At 37.9% G+C, this 17,312-nt stretch overlaps 1 protein-coding gene across 1 annotated transcript in view; it reads right to left on the bottom strand.

Moving 5' to 3' along the window:
* Nucleotides 1–832: 832 nt before the first annotated feature.
* LOC110107589 (protein BZR1 homolog 1) overlaps nt 833–17,312 on the bottom strand; it is a 35,187-nt gene continuing 18,707 nt past the window's right edge. Inside the window, exon 2 of the mRNA XM_020837873.2 lies at nt 833–1,806. Coding sequence (XP_020693532.1) covers nt 1,120–1,806 — 687 coding nt within the window. The 3' untranslated portion in view covers nt 833–1,119. The remainder of the gene's footprint in view (nt 1,807–17,312) is intronic.

Raw genomic sequence — 17,312 nt, 5'->3', positions numbered from 1 at the left:
ACCTCAAATATGATTTTAGAACCTAATCTAACATGGGTCATATAATGGATTTGGATTGATGTTGGTTCGATCTAAACTTTAATCTGATTCGAAAGCTATTCAGATCAAAAGTTCGAATCAGAGTCCACCTAACCCAAACCGATAAAAATTTATTTAGGCTCTACTTGTTATATATGAAGTTGTTTAAAATTTATTTAATAGATTAGTTCAAAATTCTATGAGGTTGCAACACAACAACATCAAGTCATTATCTCACCACGACTGTATGAATCTTTTTCTCCATTATGTCATATTAGGAGTCAAATTCTCATTTAAATCTTATAAAAAAAATCATTTCTAATACTTTCAACCCAAGTCTTTTTAGATCTACCTCTACCATAGGTCAGATCTAATAATCTTCTTAAGAAAGATCATTTCTAAAAAAAACAACACAATATTTGAATTTTTCTTAATCAAATCCAGGTGCACATACTTTGCAGCACATTTTTGCCGCAATACAACAACAACAACAAGAAGCTTTTATCCCACTATACGGGATCGGCTACATGAATCTTTTTTCTCATAGTCAAATTCTCATCTAAATCCATTAAACAAAAATCATTTTTAATATTTTCTAACCAAATCTTTTTAGATCTCTCTCTATCTTTCTTAACGTAAGTCAAATCTAATACATCTAATTTCCTAATTGGGTCATCAGAAGGCTGCCATTTTATGCGACCAAACCATCTAAGGCTACATTTCTGCTGCAATAAAGCAACTAAAATTACTCAAACAAACAATCCCTTAATGATTCAAACCCATGACAGAACCATTCTTCTGATTGTGCTAAACATTTAGAACCACAAATTCTGATCAGTTCTGCCATTAATTTAGCAAACCTTTAGCTTACAACATGTAGAACAGCTGGTTCCATACATAAGGGTAGAATTAAACAGGAAGGTAATGATCCCTGCCATTATTTACAGAGATTTAAACATGAGAACATACACTGGGCTCAATTAAGAATGAATTGAGCTCAAAGAAATGAAAGAATTAGAAGTCCATTCCAAAGAGTAAAAAAATGAATTTGGAACTGTGACCAATCCTTTCAGATCAGAAATTTACATATATAACAAGCATTCATTTGCTTCCAGTGTTTCCGAGACTCAATGTGAGCTCCAGATCCTCAGTACCAATCTCATGAATCCTCTCCCCCTCCCACGGCTTGACCGTTGGGCTCCCAAATTCAAACTCTGCCATGCCTACTCCACCCACAGCACTCACTTCCACTGAGGCCGCCGTGTTTATCAGGTTGAATGTCGGCGACCCCGGAGCCGTATTTTGGAAGCTGACCCATTGGCTGGAATCGATGGTCGAAGCATCAGACTCGCCACATTCTGGTATTGTAGCTGGGTGAGGTTGATGATGGCCTCTAGTCGGACTGGCTGGGGCAGAAGCAGCAAACATAGGGTGATAATGGGTGGCATAATCCCAGTTCAGCCTCTTGAGCTTCAATGGCCTGGAAGAGGTTGGGGAGGAGAGAGGAGGAGTCACCGGAGCGCTGTTGGATATGCGAAGGGGCGGGAGAGAGGAGAGGTTTCGAAGAAAAGGGAGGAGATGAGAGGGATTGATGCTTGGAGTAGTGTAATTCTCAAGCCTGGAAGGACTGGGGAAGGAAGAAGATGCTGGACTGGCATGATAGGAAGGCACAGGGCTGGGGAAGGACGAGGACAGAGGGCTAAGGTGATGTGATGAAGAACATGAGCTTATTTTGGTGGATGGGGTTCTTATTGCACCTGCAGTTGGTGGTAGAGGTGGCTTGCATTCCTGTCATCAAGAAAAAAAAAATTGTTATTTTGATCATTGAAAAGCTATTAGTACATGCTTGTGCTAGAACTTGCCAAATAGCTATATGTATAAACTTGGAAGTATTATTGACTTGTAGAAAAAAAAAAAATCAGAGTTCTTAAATACGAACTGCCTGTGTTTTTATCTTTCAATTCTGTTTTGTCCATTTCGTTCATCTCCGCTTCCACCTCACTACCATCAGCCAACAAAATCAGATAGTAGAGCCCGTTTCAATCAATATTGGCCATGGCATCACTGTTTGGTGCAGAGAAAAGCTGAGTGCAAAAGCTGGTGGTGGCTCAACATATTCTATCAAGACAGATTGATCTAAATATTATGAGAATTTGACTCTTTACATGATACAATGTTAAAATATGATTCATATAGCCAAACCCAAATAGTGAGATAAAAGTTTGATGTTGTTGTTGTTGTATATATTGATCTATTCAACCTGAGTGAGAGAAGGAGCTATCTCCAGCTGCTGATGCTCAACAGATTCCCATTCTATTTTCCACATTGATCAGAATTTTAAGAAAGGACATTGATTGTGGTGCATTCAAAAATCTCCCTTGTTGCATTCCCGATCCTCCTCCAGACACTGAATTTCCCAGAGCTTGTATTTGAAAGAGTTTGTAGGAGAAATGAAAGTTTCGGGAAGCGAGCAAGAACGCCAGAAACAGGAAATCAAAATAATATTTTCTATATTCATGGTAAAGCGTACAGGACATTATTATATAGACATAAAGTAAGGTAAAGATGTAAATATACTTCAAGACACTAAGGTTACAGATTTTGTCTTCTAATAGCCTCCCTCAAATTAAGCAGTCGGAGTCCGAATGGTTAATTTGCTCCTGAGTTCAAGGAACCGAGTGATGGAAAAAGGCTTTGTCAAAATATCAGCAACTTGTTCCTGAGAAGGAATGTACTCGAGCTGAATGACGCCGGCTCCAATTTGTTGACGAATAAAATGGTAGTCAATCTCTATATGCTTTGTGCGAGCATGGAACACCGGGTTTTTAGCTATAGCCATGGCCGAGGTGTTGTCGCAATGAATGGTGGTCGGTTGGTGCTGGGGAAGCTGGAGTTCAGAAGACAGTCGACGAAGCCAGACGACATCCGAAGCAGCTGCGGAAAGAGACCGGTATTTGGCTTCGGTAGAGGATTTGGCCACCGTCGCCTGCTTTTTCACAGTCCATGAGATGATATTCGGACCGAGAAAGGTGCAGTACCCAAAGACTGATTTCCGATCTGTAGAATCAGACGCCCAATCGGCATCCGAGTAGGAGCGAAGTTCAAACGAGCCAGGAGTGATCGGGAGACCATAGGAAAGGGTTCCTTTGATGTAGTGGAGTAGCCGTTTGAGAGCCTTGAAGTCTTGATCGGTGGGAGATTGCATGTGCTGACACACCCGATTGGTTGCAAAGGCAATGTCTGGTCTGGTTATGGACAAATACTGAAGCGAACTAGCCAACCGGCGGTAGAGGGACGGATCAGCGAAGGGCGGGCTGATATGAACCGGTTGTTTTGAATTCGGCGTGATAGGAGTGGGAGCCGCTTTGCAATCTTTGTAACCTGCATCATTGAGAAGTTTAGTAGCATAGTGTTCTTGAGATAAAAAATAGCCGGAGTTTGAGCGAGTCACCTGGATACCGAGAAATAGAGAGATGGTGCCCAGCTGTTTGAGAGCAAACTGAGATTGCAATTGTTGAAGGAGGTGTCGGATTGCTGCCTCATCGTTCCCGGTCACTAGGAAATCATCAACATAGATAAGTAAGTACATGTGAATATGATTGCGATGAAAAATTAAAAGAGAGGGATCAGAACGACTAAACCCGAATCCTTGTTGCTGAAGAAAGCTAGTTAACGTTTGAAACCATTGCCGCGGTGCTTGTTTGAGCCCATAAAGAGATTTGTGGAGTTTGCACACCGCGTGAGGTTGAGCAGGGTCGGTGAATCCAGGCGGTTGGCGCATGTAGATGTCGTCGGGGAGATCGCCATGAAGAAAAGCGTTGGAGATGTCCAATTGATACATGGGCCAATGTCGGATGAGCGACAGGGTGAGTAGGAGGCGGATGGTCGGCATCTTGGCGACAGGGCTAAAGGTCTCGGTGTAGTTTATCCCAAACTGTTGATCATAACCGAGGGCCACAAGTCATGCTTTGTAACGGTCGACTTGACCACTGGGAAGGAGCTTGATTTTGTATGCCCATTTACAGCCTAGAACTGGCTTATCGGGTGGAGGGGAAACAAGAGTCCAGATGGCTTGCCGTTGTAGGGCGTCGAATTCTTGTTGCATAGCAGTTCTCCAATGAGTGGTCTTGAGAGCTTGAATGTAGGAGGTTGGTGTGGTTGGTGAAGTGGTCGGAGCAAAGAGATTAAAAATAGGCTTTGGTTTAATTATTCCAGATTTGAGCCTTGTTTGCATCGGGTGGACAGCACGAGTCAGTAAAGACGGTGAATGCGGTTGTGTGAGTATGCCCTGGGTGGAGGCCGAGGGGATAGGAGATCTCAGTGTAGGGTGCAGCGGAGAATTGAGCAAACTAGGGTCAGATTGCGGAGGGACGGAAGTCATAGGTTGAGCTGTGTTGTTCATGGGTGTGGATGAAATGGAAGTTGTGGGAATTAAAAGGAGAGGTGGCGTGGGATTGTTGATAGTGGGATCAGGTTTAGATTGCGAGTTCATGGTATTTTTAAGTGGAAAGGATTCTTCGTAAAACACTACATGCCTAGAGGTATAAGTGCGACCGTTAGTGTAATTGTGACAGATATAGCCTTTTTGCTGTGAGGAATAACCGATGAAGACGCAAGGTGAGGAGCGGGGTGTGAATTTGTCCGTAGTGTACGGCTTCAGCCAAGGATAGCACAAGCAGCCGACGGTGCGAAGGTGAGTATAAGACGGAGAGATCTCGTGAAGAAGCTGATAAGGAATTTGATTCGAAATGGTTTTAGACGGCAGGCGGTTGATTAAATGGTTAGCCGTAGTGATAGCATACGACCAGAACTTTGTATGTATGCCGGAGTCATGGAGAAGAGCACGGGTGAGGTCAAGTAGGTGCCGGTGTTTACGTTCAGCGAGGCCATTCTGCTCAGGAGTATGAGGACACGAGAGTTGATGTAGCATCCCGTGTTCGTGGAGGTATGAACGAAAGGCGTGGCTAGTGTATTCACCGCCACCGTCAGAGCGAAGAATTTTGGGAATCTTGTTATGTTGAGTCTTAATCATATTACAAAAATGTTTAAATGCTGTGAAAACATCGCTCTTGGCAAAAAGAAGATACAGCCAAGAAAACCGGGTGAAGTCATCAATAAATAAAACGTAGTAGCGATGACCATCCAAAGACGGGTGTGGAGCCGGACCCCATGTGTCAGTATGAATGAGTTCAAAAGGTGCAGTGGTAAGGGAAGTGCTGTTATTAAAAACTAATTTGTAGCTCTTGGCCCGGTTACAAGAATCACAAAAGAAAGATTTAGATACAGATTTAATTTCCAGAAAAAGCCTAGAAAGAACGTTGTGGGGCATCTTTGTTGGGATGACCAAGGCGAGTATGCCAATGCCGAGAGGTAGAAGACGTTGCCGTGAGAGCTATCGGTGTAGGAGACGAAGCTGTGCGAATATGGTAAAGTCCATTATGAAGTTGTCCATGAAGCAGTGGACGATGGTTCCGAGAGTCCTTGATAACAAAACCGTTAGCATCGAAAGCAATTGAAACATAATTATCTGAGGTAAGTTTGGAAACTGATAACAAGTTATGCGTAAGAGAGCGAACATGTAAGAGTTGTTAAGTTTCAACTTACGAGTCGTGTCCGGTAAGGGAAGAAGTCCTTGACCGGAGTTGGAGATAGGAAGAGCGTTACCATTTGCGGTCGAGACCGTGTCCAAACCTTGGTAGGAGGAAGGATAGTAGAGATGATTAGCATCCGGCGTTAGATGGGCGGAGGCACCGGAGTCAAGAATCCAATCTTGATTGACCTGTGCTGCTGGATTCGCGAACATAGCCCGAGGCTGGCGTGTATCCGTAGGAGCATACTTGGGATTGTTGCGGTGCCAACAATTGAGTGCGATATGGCCTAGTTTTCCACAGATATGGCAAGTTGGACGGTTCTGTTGCTGTGGTCCTGAGGAATTGAGCTGAGTGACCGGAGCCGGTTGGGAGGAAGGCTTCGGTTTGGTGTATCGTCGATTGTTGCTGTTGCGAGGCCGAGATGAGTTGAGAGGAGCAGCATAGAGGGCCGCAGGGGATACATTACCGGGCTGATCTTGCAGAGTTTCTTGATGAAGATGTATCTCTTCGTTGCATAAAAGTGCATAAAAAGTATCAAGATCAATGGGTAATAGAGAGTTACGGATAGTAGATTTAAAAGAGTTATAAGTTGGAGGTAAGCCATTGAGAATGTGAAGCATGATGTCTTCAGATTCAATCTTGGAGCCGGAAGCTGAAATATTATCCACGATTGTCTTGATGCGGGTGAGGTACTGTTGAACCGAGAGATCTTTCATCTGAGTTCGATAGAGCTCATTCTTGAGCTGAATAACATGGGAGTGGCTAGTTGGTTGAAGACGTTTTTCAAGAACCATCCAAGCCTCGTGAGCGGTGGTGGAGGTGAGTATGTAGGGTAGAATCGATTGAGATACAATTGAAAATAATGCAGAAGAAGATTGCTATCTATGATGAACCATTGCGCATAAGCTGTGGAAGACGTGTCGAGAGGTGGAGGAATGGTGCCAAGAAGATGACTAGCAAATCCATTTGTCGTGAAGTGTTGGAGCAGCTGAACCCGCCAGATATGATAGTTGTCCGGCGTGAGATGGTGTGGGGCAAGATTCTTGATATTAGATACAAGAAACTTGAGGTTCGGCGGTATTGTGGTGGAGGGGCTGATGGTTTCGGTTTGAACAGCGGAGGAGGAGGAGGAGGAGGAGGAAGGAGGTAAAGTTTCCATGGGAACTAGTTTTTCCCTAATGGCTCATGATACCATGAAAGAGTTTGTAGGAGAAAGGAAAGTTTCGGGAAGCGAGCAAGAACGCCAGAAACAAGAAACCAAAATAATATTTTCTATATTCATGGTAAAGCGTACAGGACATTACTATATAGACATAAAGTAAGGTAAAGATGTAAATACACTTCAAGACACTAAGGTTACAGATTTTGTCTTCTAATAGTATTCAGGATAAACAATGGCCTCAACCAGCACTTTTCAATTACAGATTGTCAAATTCACTGTTTGGATTGACAATTATGAGATTGGGTGTATCCAAATGAAGGCTTTTTTGGGCTCTGCAGATGTTTGGGAGTTAATGGAAACTATAGATGATGAACTATAACCTGCAGAAGAAAGCATCTACGAAGAAAACGGAGCAGCTCAAAGAATTAGAGGGAGAGCAAGGCTTTGTTCACAATCTACCAAGGAATTAATGAAGGTATGTTTGAGTTAACAAAGATTAAAGCAATACTCAAAGGAGAGTTCAGAGGCAATCTCTGAATTCATTTTGAAGGTTGCGTTTGTTAACGGAATAAAATGATTTGATCACTGATTCTGCCTGCTCTGACCTTGAAATGATCCATCTGCAAATCCTCACTGTGCTTTCCTAACCATCCATTTGATCACAGCCATAGGATAGTAACTAATGCTGATATTGTGATGATTTGATTTCCTGGTTTATAATCTTCGCTGTTGTATTGAAATGAATGAGAAATGCTGTTAGCTGTCCTTACTCTTCCTCTCCAATTTCATTTGCTCTGTTAACATGGCATCAGAGCCATATCAAGTGCTTTATCGGCTTATGCTTCATTCGACTACTTATGGCTTTGAATACCTCTATGAGCAATGATGCAGATATTGCTTCAGTGAATAGTTTCTCTCATTTCTCAGCTTATAATTTTGATGTCTACCATAAAAAATTTCAGGTAACTACTGAAAACCATCTTACCCGCTACTCCCAAGTTCTTGAAGTTTTCAGGGAAAATGGATTTGAAAGTTATCTTGATGGTTCGATTGTTCGTCCTGCACAGCAAATCTCTACAGCAGTTCGCGAAACTGTTTCTAACACATAAGACTCAACTAGGATGCTAGTAGATCAAAACATAGCCTCTTCCTTCTCCTCTATCATAACCGCACTCTTATTACCTCACATTTTAAATCTTGATTCGTGTAAGGAGATTTGGAGCACCATTTATAGGAGATTACAGTTCACAAATTGATCCTATATAATATAGATGAACAATGTGTTTCATTGTAATGACCAATCCAATTGAACCGACCAAGTCAATTCAAATGACCGACGTAATCGATCATCGATGCATTCATTAAGAGCAATTTCGTACCAGATAGAGTAGGCATAACACAGAGAAGACGAGAGGGCACGATAAAGAAACATAGAGCAGTCTGTGCAGTTTCACCTCATTCAACATAAGGAGACAGAGGAAAGAAGGGCAAACTTGAGCAAAGATAAGTGAGAAGCACGCAAGCTAGGGAGGTGACGCTTCCTTTCAACACCTCCAACGCTGCCTTTGGTGCTGTTGATACCTTCAACGCTAGCCTCGACAGAGAAAGGAAAGCAAGAGTGAGATGGGGAAGAAGGAAAGAAGAAGAAAATGATTGAAAGTGAGGTACCTAGAACAACAAGCATCATATATGTGGTTTATAAAAGACACATGAAAGATATATTAATTTTTAGATTTGAGCAAAATAAGAACAATTTCATTAGAGTTTAATAAACCTTAGTATAAATTTACAATGAAATTGTTTCAAGATTTAGATGTGTAGGAGAAGAGTAAAGTAAGAAACTTTGGTTTTGCATGAAGGAAGATATAAAAGCTAAGGCTTTCTTTATATTTCAAAACATAGGATTTTAAGTGAAGAAGATTAGTATATGCAAGAGAAAAGAGTTTCCCTTCTCCTTTATAATTAAGGTAAAAATTAAACCTCAAATTTAATTATTTTGATTATCATTAGATTAATTTAAAAGATTACATTTATTTGTTAGTTATGAATTAAGTTCTAGGAAATTATAATGAATGTAAACAAACAATTTGATATAAATGTATATATGTTGCATGCACTGTGAATTACAAAAGAATTGACCAAGGTTAAACTAACATTGTTGAAGTAACATTGAAGTGAAAGAATCAATCTTCTAAAAGGATTTGAGATAGGTGGTCATAATTTTATTTTGGAAATTTACAATTCTTATTTCTAGCTTGATGCAAAGACTTGCATGTACTTCCATATGTTAATGTTATAATTTAATTATTAACAAGATGTGTCATCTCCTCACATAAATATTTTCATTTTGTAATGATATTAAATGAAAGACATTTTATTTCAAATGAAGAGAAATGCATCTACATATTGAAATGAAGGAGTTTGCGGTAAAAGGTGTTCCGACGGGAGCTTTTTTTTGGAAAATTGTGCAGCTTTATTTTGAATAGTGCTGTAGCTTTTTTAAAAAATTGAATTTTATCATAAATGCTGCAGCTTTTTTGGAAAACGAATTTAGCTTGCCAAAGCTCACGAGCCGGCTCGAGCTCGTTTATAGTAGGACGAGCTCGAGTTCGAGCTCGTGCTCGAGCTCACTTTCCAACTAACGAGCTGAGCTCGATAGTGCTAAAACTCGACTCGACTCGTTTACACCCCTACTCCCCTATGATACTAGCTAGAAACACATTGTACTCACATAAAATAGAGAAGGCTTGAAAAATAAAAATAAAGGAGTTCACTCCCCTATGATACTAGCTAGAAACACAATGTACTCATGTAAAATAAAGAAGGTTTGGAAAATGAAATGAAAATAAAAATGATTATGCCTTAATTGCTGCAAGTTGGTGCTCCTGAGACGAGTGCTATATTTAAAGTTATAATTTGATTAATACATTACAAAATGTTATCTTCAGTAAAATGATATTGATTTTATCTTACCAAATATGCATGTTTAAATTCTCATAAATAAAATGTTTAATGATTACTTAGGATAACTCGCATATTAATTTCTATTTCTTTTTGAATTGTTATATTAATGAATTATAATTAGCCAATTAGTTTATTATTTAAAACCCAACCCACTAAATATAATGTTTCAAGCAAGACTTCTAAAAGTTAAATGACTGACATCGAAAGTTTATATATAGAAGAAAATGAGAATAGGTATTAAACAATTTTTTGTATTTGATTTAAGTTCAATTGTTTTGAGATCTTTGGAGTAGAATATGCTTTAAACTATGGTAAATAATTAGTAGCACTTTTTAAATTTCGAAGAAATTTTATTGGATTGTTTTAATTTTTGATAGAACAAAATTAATTAGAGTTTGATCATTTTTTTCCGACTTGATATTGCGAGTAATTGACCTAGGTCATGACATTCATTACAATGCTATGATATATCAGTTTGTCTAAAAAACCAAGAAAAATATGATAACAACTACGATTTCTTCATTGAATCCTAAGGATATTGTTCTTTACATCCTCAATGGTCTCCCTTCTAGTTATCAAGCTTTCCAAACTACCATTAGAATCAATCTTGAACCACGGAGTCTATATAATTTTTGTTCACTGTTGTGCTATGAAGAAACAAACTTAACTAACGATGCCACACGAGAACTTAAAGCTATCCAACAATCATTGCAACTCACAATAGAGGTACTGGGCGCTAATTCAATGCTTAAGTTTCTTGATATTTCGCATCAATACACCCGAGCCTAAATGAACTTACTCAACATAGTTAAAATTTATGTAATCCTTAACTATAAGTGACCTATCTTTCTATTTGATTGCAAATTTATGTTCTCCGTGTTATTCTATGTCATCTCATCAATGATAATGGAATCTATCTCTAGGCAGATGGGTTGTGGAGTACCTACAACTGATAGTCAATTTCCCCTGTAAGGTTGTTAGACTTTTTATCAAGTTTTGATCAACTTTATATCTAGTTGTGCTCCATCACATCCCATCTTTATAATGATGACACCTTGTAATCAGGCATGCATGTTGATTATAACATGGGCTAAATTAAATGCTTATAACACACAATATGTGTCATATATTTATTACAAGGCATCATCAATCAAAATAAGGAAGTGCTGAGATATAACTCTCACCATTAGCGCCAAAAATGTGGATTGGCGTTTTCAGGTTTCCATCATTATTGCAGGGTTAATACTTAAGTCTTCTTGAGTTCTGAAGTTAACTCTCAGGCTCCTTCTGGAAGCCTTCTTAGTATCCCTGGCTATTTGATGCAATCAAAAATTTGGGAGAGGGACCCAAATTTTTGATCACAAAAGAGATTACCTTCCTAAGAATAAAAGAAACTTACAAAACTTATAATAATTAGACAAATTAAACATTAGGTTCTTCAACTTGGGACTGGAATCCTTTCGACATTAATTTTAAAAGCTAGAGAAATACACAAAGCACAAAATGAACCGTATTCATGACTTGTATAATATATATGCATATATTATGTGCATCAATAGGTCATTTAATCAATAAAATTTAAAACACATTAGGTAATAATTTTCAATAAATATAATGATATACTAAATAATCATAATTTTTAGCTATTCGAAAAAAATAAAGATAAATAACAAAATGCTGATGAAATATTTAAAATTTAAGAATATTCATGAGATTGAGCGACCAATTAAAGACCAAGAAATAGAGATAGTATGAAGCGAAAGAGAGTATGAGTATGAGGCATTGGGATGCATTCTTAAGCTTATGAATAGGAAGTTACTAGTGTCACCAATAGAATCAATGAGAAGTCTATAGCAAACTAGAGGGAAAGAGAGAGTGACAAAAAGAATCACAAAGAAAAAAAATAGCTCCAACAAGAAAGAATGGAGAAACAATAATCAATGACTCCATGATAGCGACAAATAGTAAGAAGTAAACATTCATGCCTAGTTATTGCAAGTGTTAAACCAAACCATGAAGGTTGAGCCAAAATCTCTTTTTGACTTTGAGCTAAGTACATGATGCTTGAATGCGATGTGACAAAGCAGCGCACAAGCAAACGATGCTCAGAGTCAATGCATCGCTTTGCTTTACTACTAAAGCATACTTTTAATAACATTGGTGACCTCATAAATCATCTAGTAAGTCCCTTCCTAGCTATTACATCATCTCGGCTAGTCCCCACATCATCAAGTTATTTGATCTACTGATCAATTTTCCACTACATCCCTATTCATCTTATTTACTTCGTCCTAACTATCATTAGCAAAGATGGTTAACCATGGCAAAATTGTGCTTTTAAGAGCATGAATAATTTGAATGTATTTGAGCTATCGCCTGCTTGAAAGTAATAGATATGTGACCAGAATACTCTTTGAATGGTGTGATTACGAAGAGTACTCATTTCACATGTAACAACATTCCAATATTTCATCATCATAGAGATGCAAACATTAGTTGTCCAACTAGGAGTTCTGCTCGAATAATCAAGTTCAATATTTTGAAATGAGAACTCCTCAACTCCCTTTCTATTGTGAAATCCAGTAAATACTTCATAAAATCTTGAATTTAATCCATTTATCTCATATGAGCAGACATATATTCAAAAGTGGGAAAATTTTAAATGATATCCTCAAAGTTTATCTCTTTGTGTAAATGATACAAGTATTACGAGTTTATATTAGGATGATTCTAATTGTTTAATCCTTGCAAATAAGAACACTTATCAGCGTATTAACTAAACTTATATTTCTTTATTTCCTTTAATTCCTTAACTATGCTACTAGGAATGATAATGAAGATAAAAAGCGCGGCCTACAAGTTTCCTTCTCCTTCTTTCACCCCTTGAGAAAGCTCCAAGTATCATGCTCTAAACTGGAGTTTATGTTTGCGGTTCCACTGTTTGGACTTTGGAGGCAGTAGATCTGACATTTAGTGGTGAACTGACATTTCGATCACAACCACAAACAATTCATTGATAAATGAATGATGGTCAACCAACTTTTGGTCAATGATTAGCCATCCAAACAAATTTTGGTAATGCTCCAACAAACTTTGGAAGACCCCAAAAGATGACCTTCTAAAGAGGAGTGTGTACTTAATTGATAAATATTATACTAACTATATCCGGTTCAATCATTGCGTCATCTCAGCCAATAAATATGTTCAAGAGAATCTAATTTAAAAACTATAAACCTCCTGCACCAACTACTCTAAAGGAAGCTCAATCTTTAGTAGCATTGACCTGATGAAAATCTTAGGATAGTGATAAATTTTCAAGCAAAAATTAAATGAAGATATTATAACAACCACACCAAAGATTTCAAGCACAAGAAACATGCTTATGTAGTTTAGTGAAATTCACTTACATCCATGATCGCATAGAGATCAAATATTCACTAAACTTCAAAAGAGGTGCATGAAGATATTACACTCTAACGAATGAAAAGAGAACTAAGCCACCTGTTGTGAAGAGGAGAGTTGGACGTATAGAATAAGGCAATGATGTTGCTTTTAGTTTTATTTTTCTTTATTTTATTTTCTTTTCTTTTCTTTGCTACAAGAGCTTCTACATGTCTTGCATTTTCTATTACTCTTCTCTCCTCCTATTTATTTGTTTTTGATTCGGGGATGATTCACCTATGTCAATGATCACATAGAAATCAAATATTCCACTAAGCTTCAAATTAGGTAAATGAAGACATTATATTTCATACGAAAATAGACAAAGATACCACCTTCTCTATCTTAATGAATAAAAGGAAACACACAAACACTGTTGTGAAGACAAGGGATGAATGTCGAGAATAACATTTTGATGTTCCTTCTCCTTCTCTTTTCTCTACTTTGTTGCTAGAGCTACTTTTTCTCTTCCCTTCTCTCTTCCTCTTCTCACCTTCTCATTATATGCTACTGATTGTGGGCTACTTCAATACAATGAAACCATCTCTTTATAGGATGCTTAAGATATGATAGATAGCAAGGTTCAATTAAATAAAGCTAAAGTTTGATAGCCATCATCTTGGAATATCAAATGTGAAATGAGTTATGTAGCAACAATATTAAAAAATTAACTGTGAATTAAGTTATGTAGCTACAATATTAAAAAATTAACCGTGAATTGGGTTATATAACCACTATCTAAGAAATCAAGTGCAAATGAATCATATTAGTATGTCCTATTTTAAAACAATATTAAATTGGACACGCGTGTATTACATAATTAAACTAAAAAGAAAAAAGAAAAAAAACAACAAATAAGCACCGGTTCACGTCCGTCACCATAATCTCGCTATTCTTATTCTATTAGTTCGAGCAATTGAGGCGAGCAACGGAGGTCTTTCCCGCGAGCAGTTTCGAGTCTTCTTCCAGCCGCGATGTCACGACCCAACCCGACCGGGACGGATCCCGCTCGCATCGGGCTGCGACACAGCCATTGAAAATCCAGGATCTGGCTTTGGAATTTGCTTCAGAACTTTCTTTCAAATATAACACATATAGAAAAACACAGAGCTACTATAAACATCCAAACACAGCGCAGTTCATCTATCTTTTCTTTCATCAAAATAATCATATACAGATACAGTGCATGGCTTCAGACAGAAAGAATAGAACAGAACAGAAAAGCCATGACTGTACAAAAATCAAAAGTATCAAGTACCTAATCACAGATCAGACTCAGAACATCTAGTCCAAGACCTCCTTCCCTTTCCCAGAACCTGAAAACCACGCAGAAAACAAAGATGAGCTAACAGCTCAACAAGACATCAATCACCAATCAAAATCATCAGAAACTCACATCATAAAAGTATCTGTACAGAAATCGAACAATCGTACAGAAATCGTATAACAGACAGAACAGATAATAGCTCAATCAGAAATCAAACATCGGATACGAAAGACTGAAGTCATATCAAATCGGATATCATAAAGCTTTCATGTCACAGAGCAGACAGAATCATACGGAATAATCAGAGTCGTACAGAAATCAGATAAAATCACATTACAGCTTTACAGAATAGATAATGTCAGATTGAGAAAGGCGGAATGTGCCTTACCTCGAGTCGGTCAACTTCTCTAACTACCACAACGGACGAAAACAGACCGGAGTCGCTCAAAAATCCTCTTTTCCTTCATTTTTCTCTCTCCTGGACGTCCTTTTCTTTCCAAAAATATCTCATTTCCTTATATATCCAGACTGATCATCCCAGACGATCGCAACTTCGTCCCGGGACGATTTGGCTCTGAACGAATTTCGTCCAGACGAAATTAATTATCGTCCCGTACGACTTGCTCTCAGTAAGAATTTCGTCCAGACGATCCCATTTTCGTCCAAACAAACCATACAGCCAGAACTGTTTTCCTGCACAACCTGTACCGATCGTCCTGGACGATCGAACTTCGTCCGGACGAACCTGGGAGCAAAATGGTCTTTACACGCGAACCCGTGGTTTCCCCCTTCCAGCCGTCCCGAGCACGCCTTCTTCCTTAGTTTCTGCGTGCAGCCGAGGGAAGCGGACGCCAAATCGCAGAAAAATTAAGATAAAAGTTTATCCAAGATAGATAAGAAACTTAGACACCACATTTACAATCTCCCACTTGACATTTGAAATTTCCAATGTGATCGTGTCCGAACAGTTCTATGTATAGCACTGCTATGTCATCATTCACATAGATTAATTGCAAAACCTTAAATTTTTAGCAGATATCATAATATTAAAAGTTCAATTTCTTTGCTAACAAGATAGCAGAATTCAGCAACAAGCTCATAGGCTTTCATCCATTTTTAAAACTCAAAATCTATGGTTGGAGGTTGGAGCACAAAATTTGATCATTATGACTCTAGAATCACTTTTGGTCAACCGACATTGACTAATTTATAAAATGTGGCCACTTTTAGCCTTTGAATTTTATATCAAGTTCTACTATAGCATTAGCATAGAAATTAAACTCTTCCATGTCAATCTTTGCTGAAATGTTATCATCTTCAAATGAAAGTAGAAATTTCTGCAAGGAATTTCAAGCTCCGCAACAAGCTCTATCTTAAGGATTCGATCATACTCAGCAATAGAAACTTGCTAACCACCCTCCATCTATGTGACAATCTCAATCCATTTCCTGAAAAGAGAGAATTGCCGTGTGGAATCATCACTGCTTGAACAAATAAGGCCAAGACCATCCAAGCTTGATCAAAGCCTCTCCCAAAGGCCAATGCATGATAGCACTCAAGCAGAGCATAAGCTTTGAACTGATATATGAAGTCCTTAGAAATTTTTAGCTCTTAAAAGTTCTTTAATGTTTTTGTGCGTATCCACTCAAAAGTGAAGGCAAAAGGACTAAAAAATAACACAGTTACTAAGATATTAATTATGCAAACAACTCTCATAATGAACTTGTTATTTTTGGTCGATTGATAGTCCTTTTTGGCTGCCAAGTAACCATTAACGAATTATCATCGAACAGAGTTTAACAAGTATTACCAAAAAGTTTTTTAGCCAGCTGAATATTGACAAGAAACTGGCCAATCACATTTATTATCTATAAATTAAAAAAAGTCCTAAAAAATTCCCTCTCCAACCCCTTTGAATACAACTGCCGGGTTTAGGTCAGAATGCCTAAGAAAGAAGAGTATTGGGTGCTTTTCATTTTCTTCATTGTTAAGGGTAGGCAATTTACAAGTAAAAAAAAGAATATTAATTCAGCTAATCTAATGCTAACTGGCTTAATTTGCAAGGGTTAAATGAAAAAGAGTACTTCATCATAAATTTTAAAAAATAAGGTGCTCTTGTCATAAAGAAAAGAGACACTTACCGGTCAACTAAAGAAAGAAAATAAACATAAAAGGTTCGAATCTCTCCAGAAAATCCCAGTCACTTATTTCTAGATCAATTAGTAGAGAATATGATTAAATAAATTGCCGTCAAAAGAGAAGGAGATACCAAGTTAGTTTCTTTATAGCCAAAGATCAGAACTTTCAAAAAGAAGCCAAATCCAAATAACAAGCATCGAATCTTTTTCAAAAAACCGAAAGAAAATTTTATACGTAAAACTAAAATTTTGCATATTTATAGAACCACCATACTTTTAACTTTATTCTTTCATTTCTCAACCAAATAATAAAATTCATAATAAAAACCTAACCCATGTTATCTTCTCTCGTTATATTCCATTGGTTTAAATACATAGGCTCCCTAATTAGTTTTTTTGTAGGTACTTGATTTGTAAATATGGTGCAGAATGTTGGCCATTAAAAGAGAAGCATAATATTAAGTTAAGTGTTGTAGATATGAGGATGCTCAGGTGGATGAGTGGCTTTACTCTTAGAGAAATGATACAAAATAAGCATATACGTGAAAAGGTTAAAGTAGCTCCAGTGGAAGATAAGATTAGAGAGAGTCGCCTTAGATGGTTTGGTCACATAAAACGGTGACCTTCCGATGACCCGATTAGAAAAGTAGATGTATTAGATTTGACTTATGTTAAGAAAGATAGAGGTAGACCTAAAAAGACTTGATTAGAAAATATTAGAAATGACTTTT

Source organism: Dendrobium catenatum, unplaced genomic scaffold (genome assembly GCF_001605985.2).
Source record: "Dendrobium catenatum unplaced genomic scaffold, ASM160598v2 fragScaff_scaffold_1061, whole genome shotgun sequence".
Classification (NCBI taxonomy): Eukaryota; Viridiplantae; Streptophyta; class Magnoliopsida; order Asparagales; family Orchidaceae; genus Dendrobium; species Dendrobium catenatum.
The sequence above is the reverse complement of the archived record's forward strand: the minus strand, read 5'-3'. Positions and strand labels throughout refer to the sequence as shown.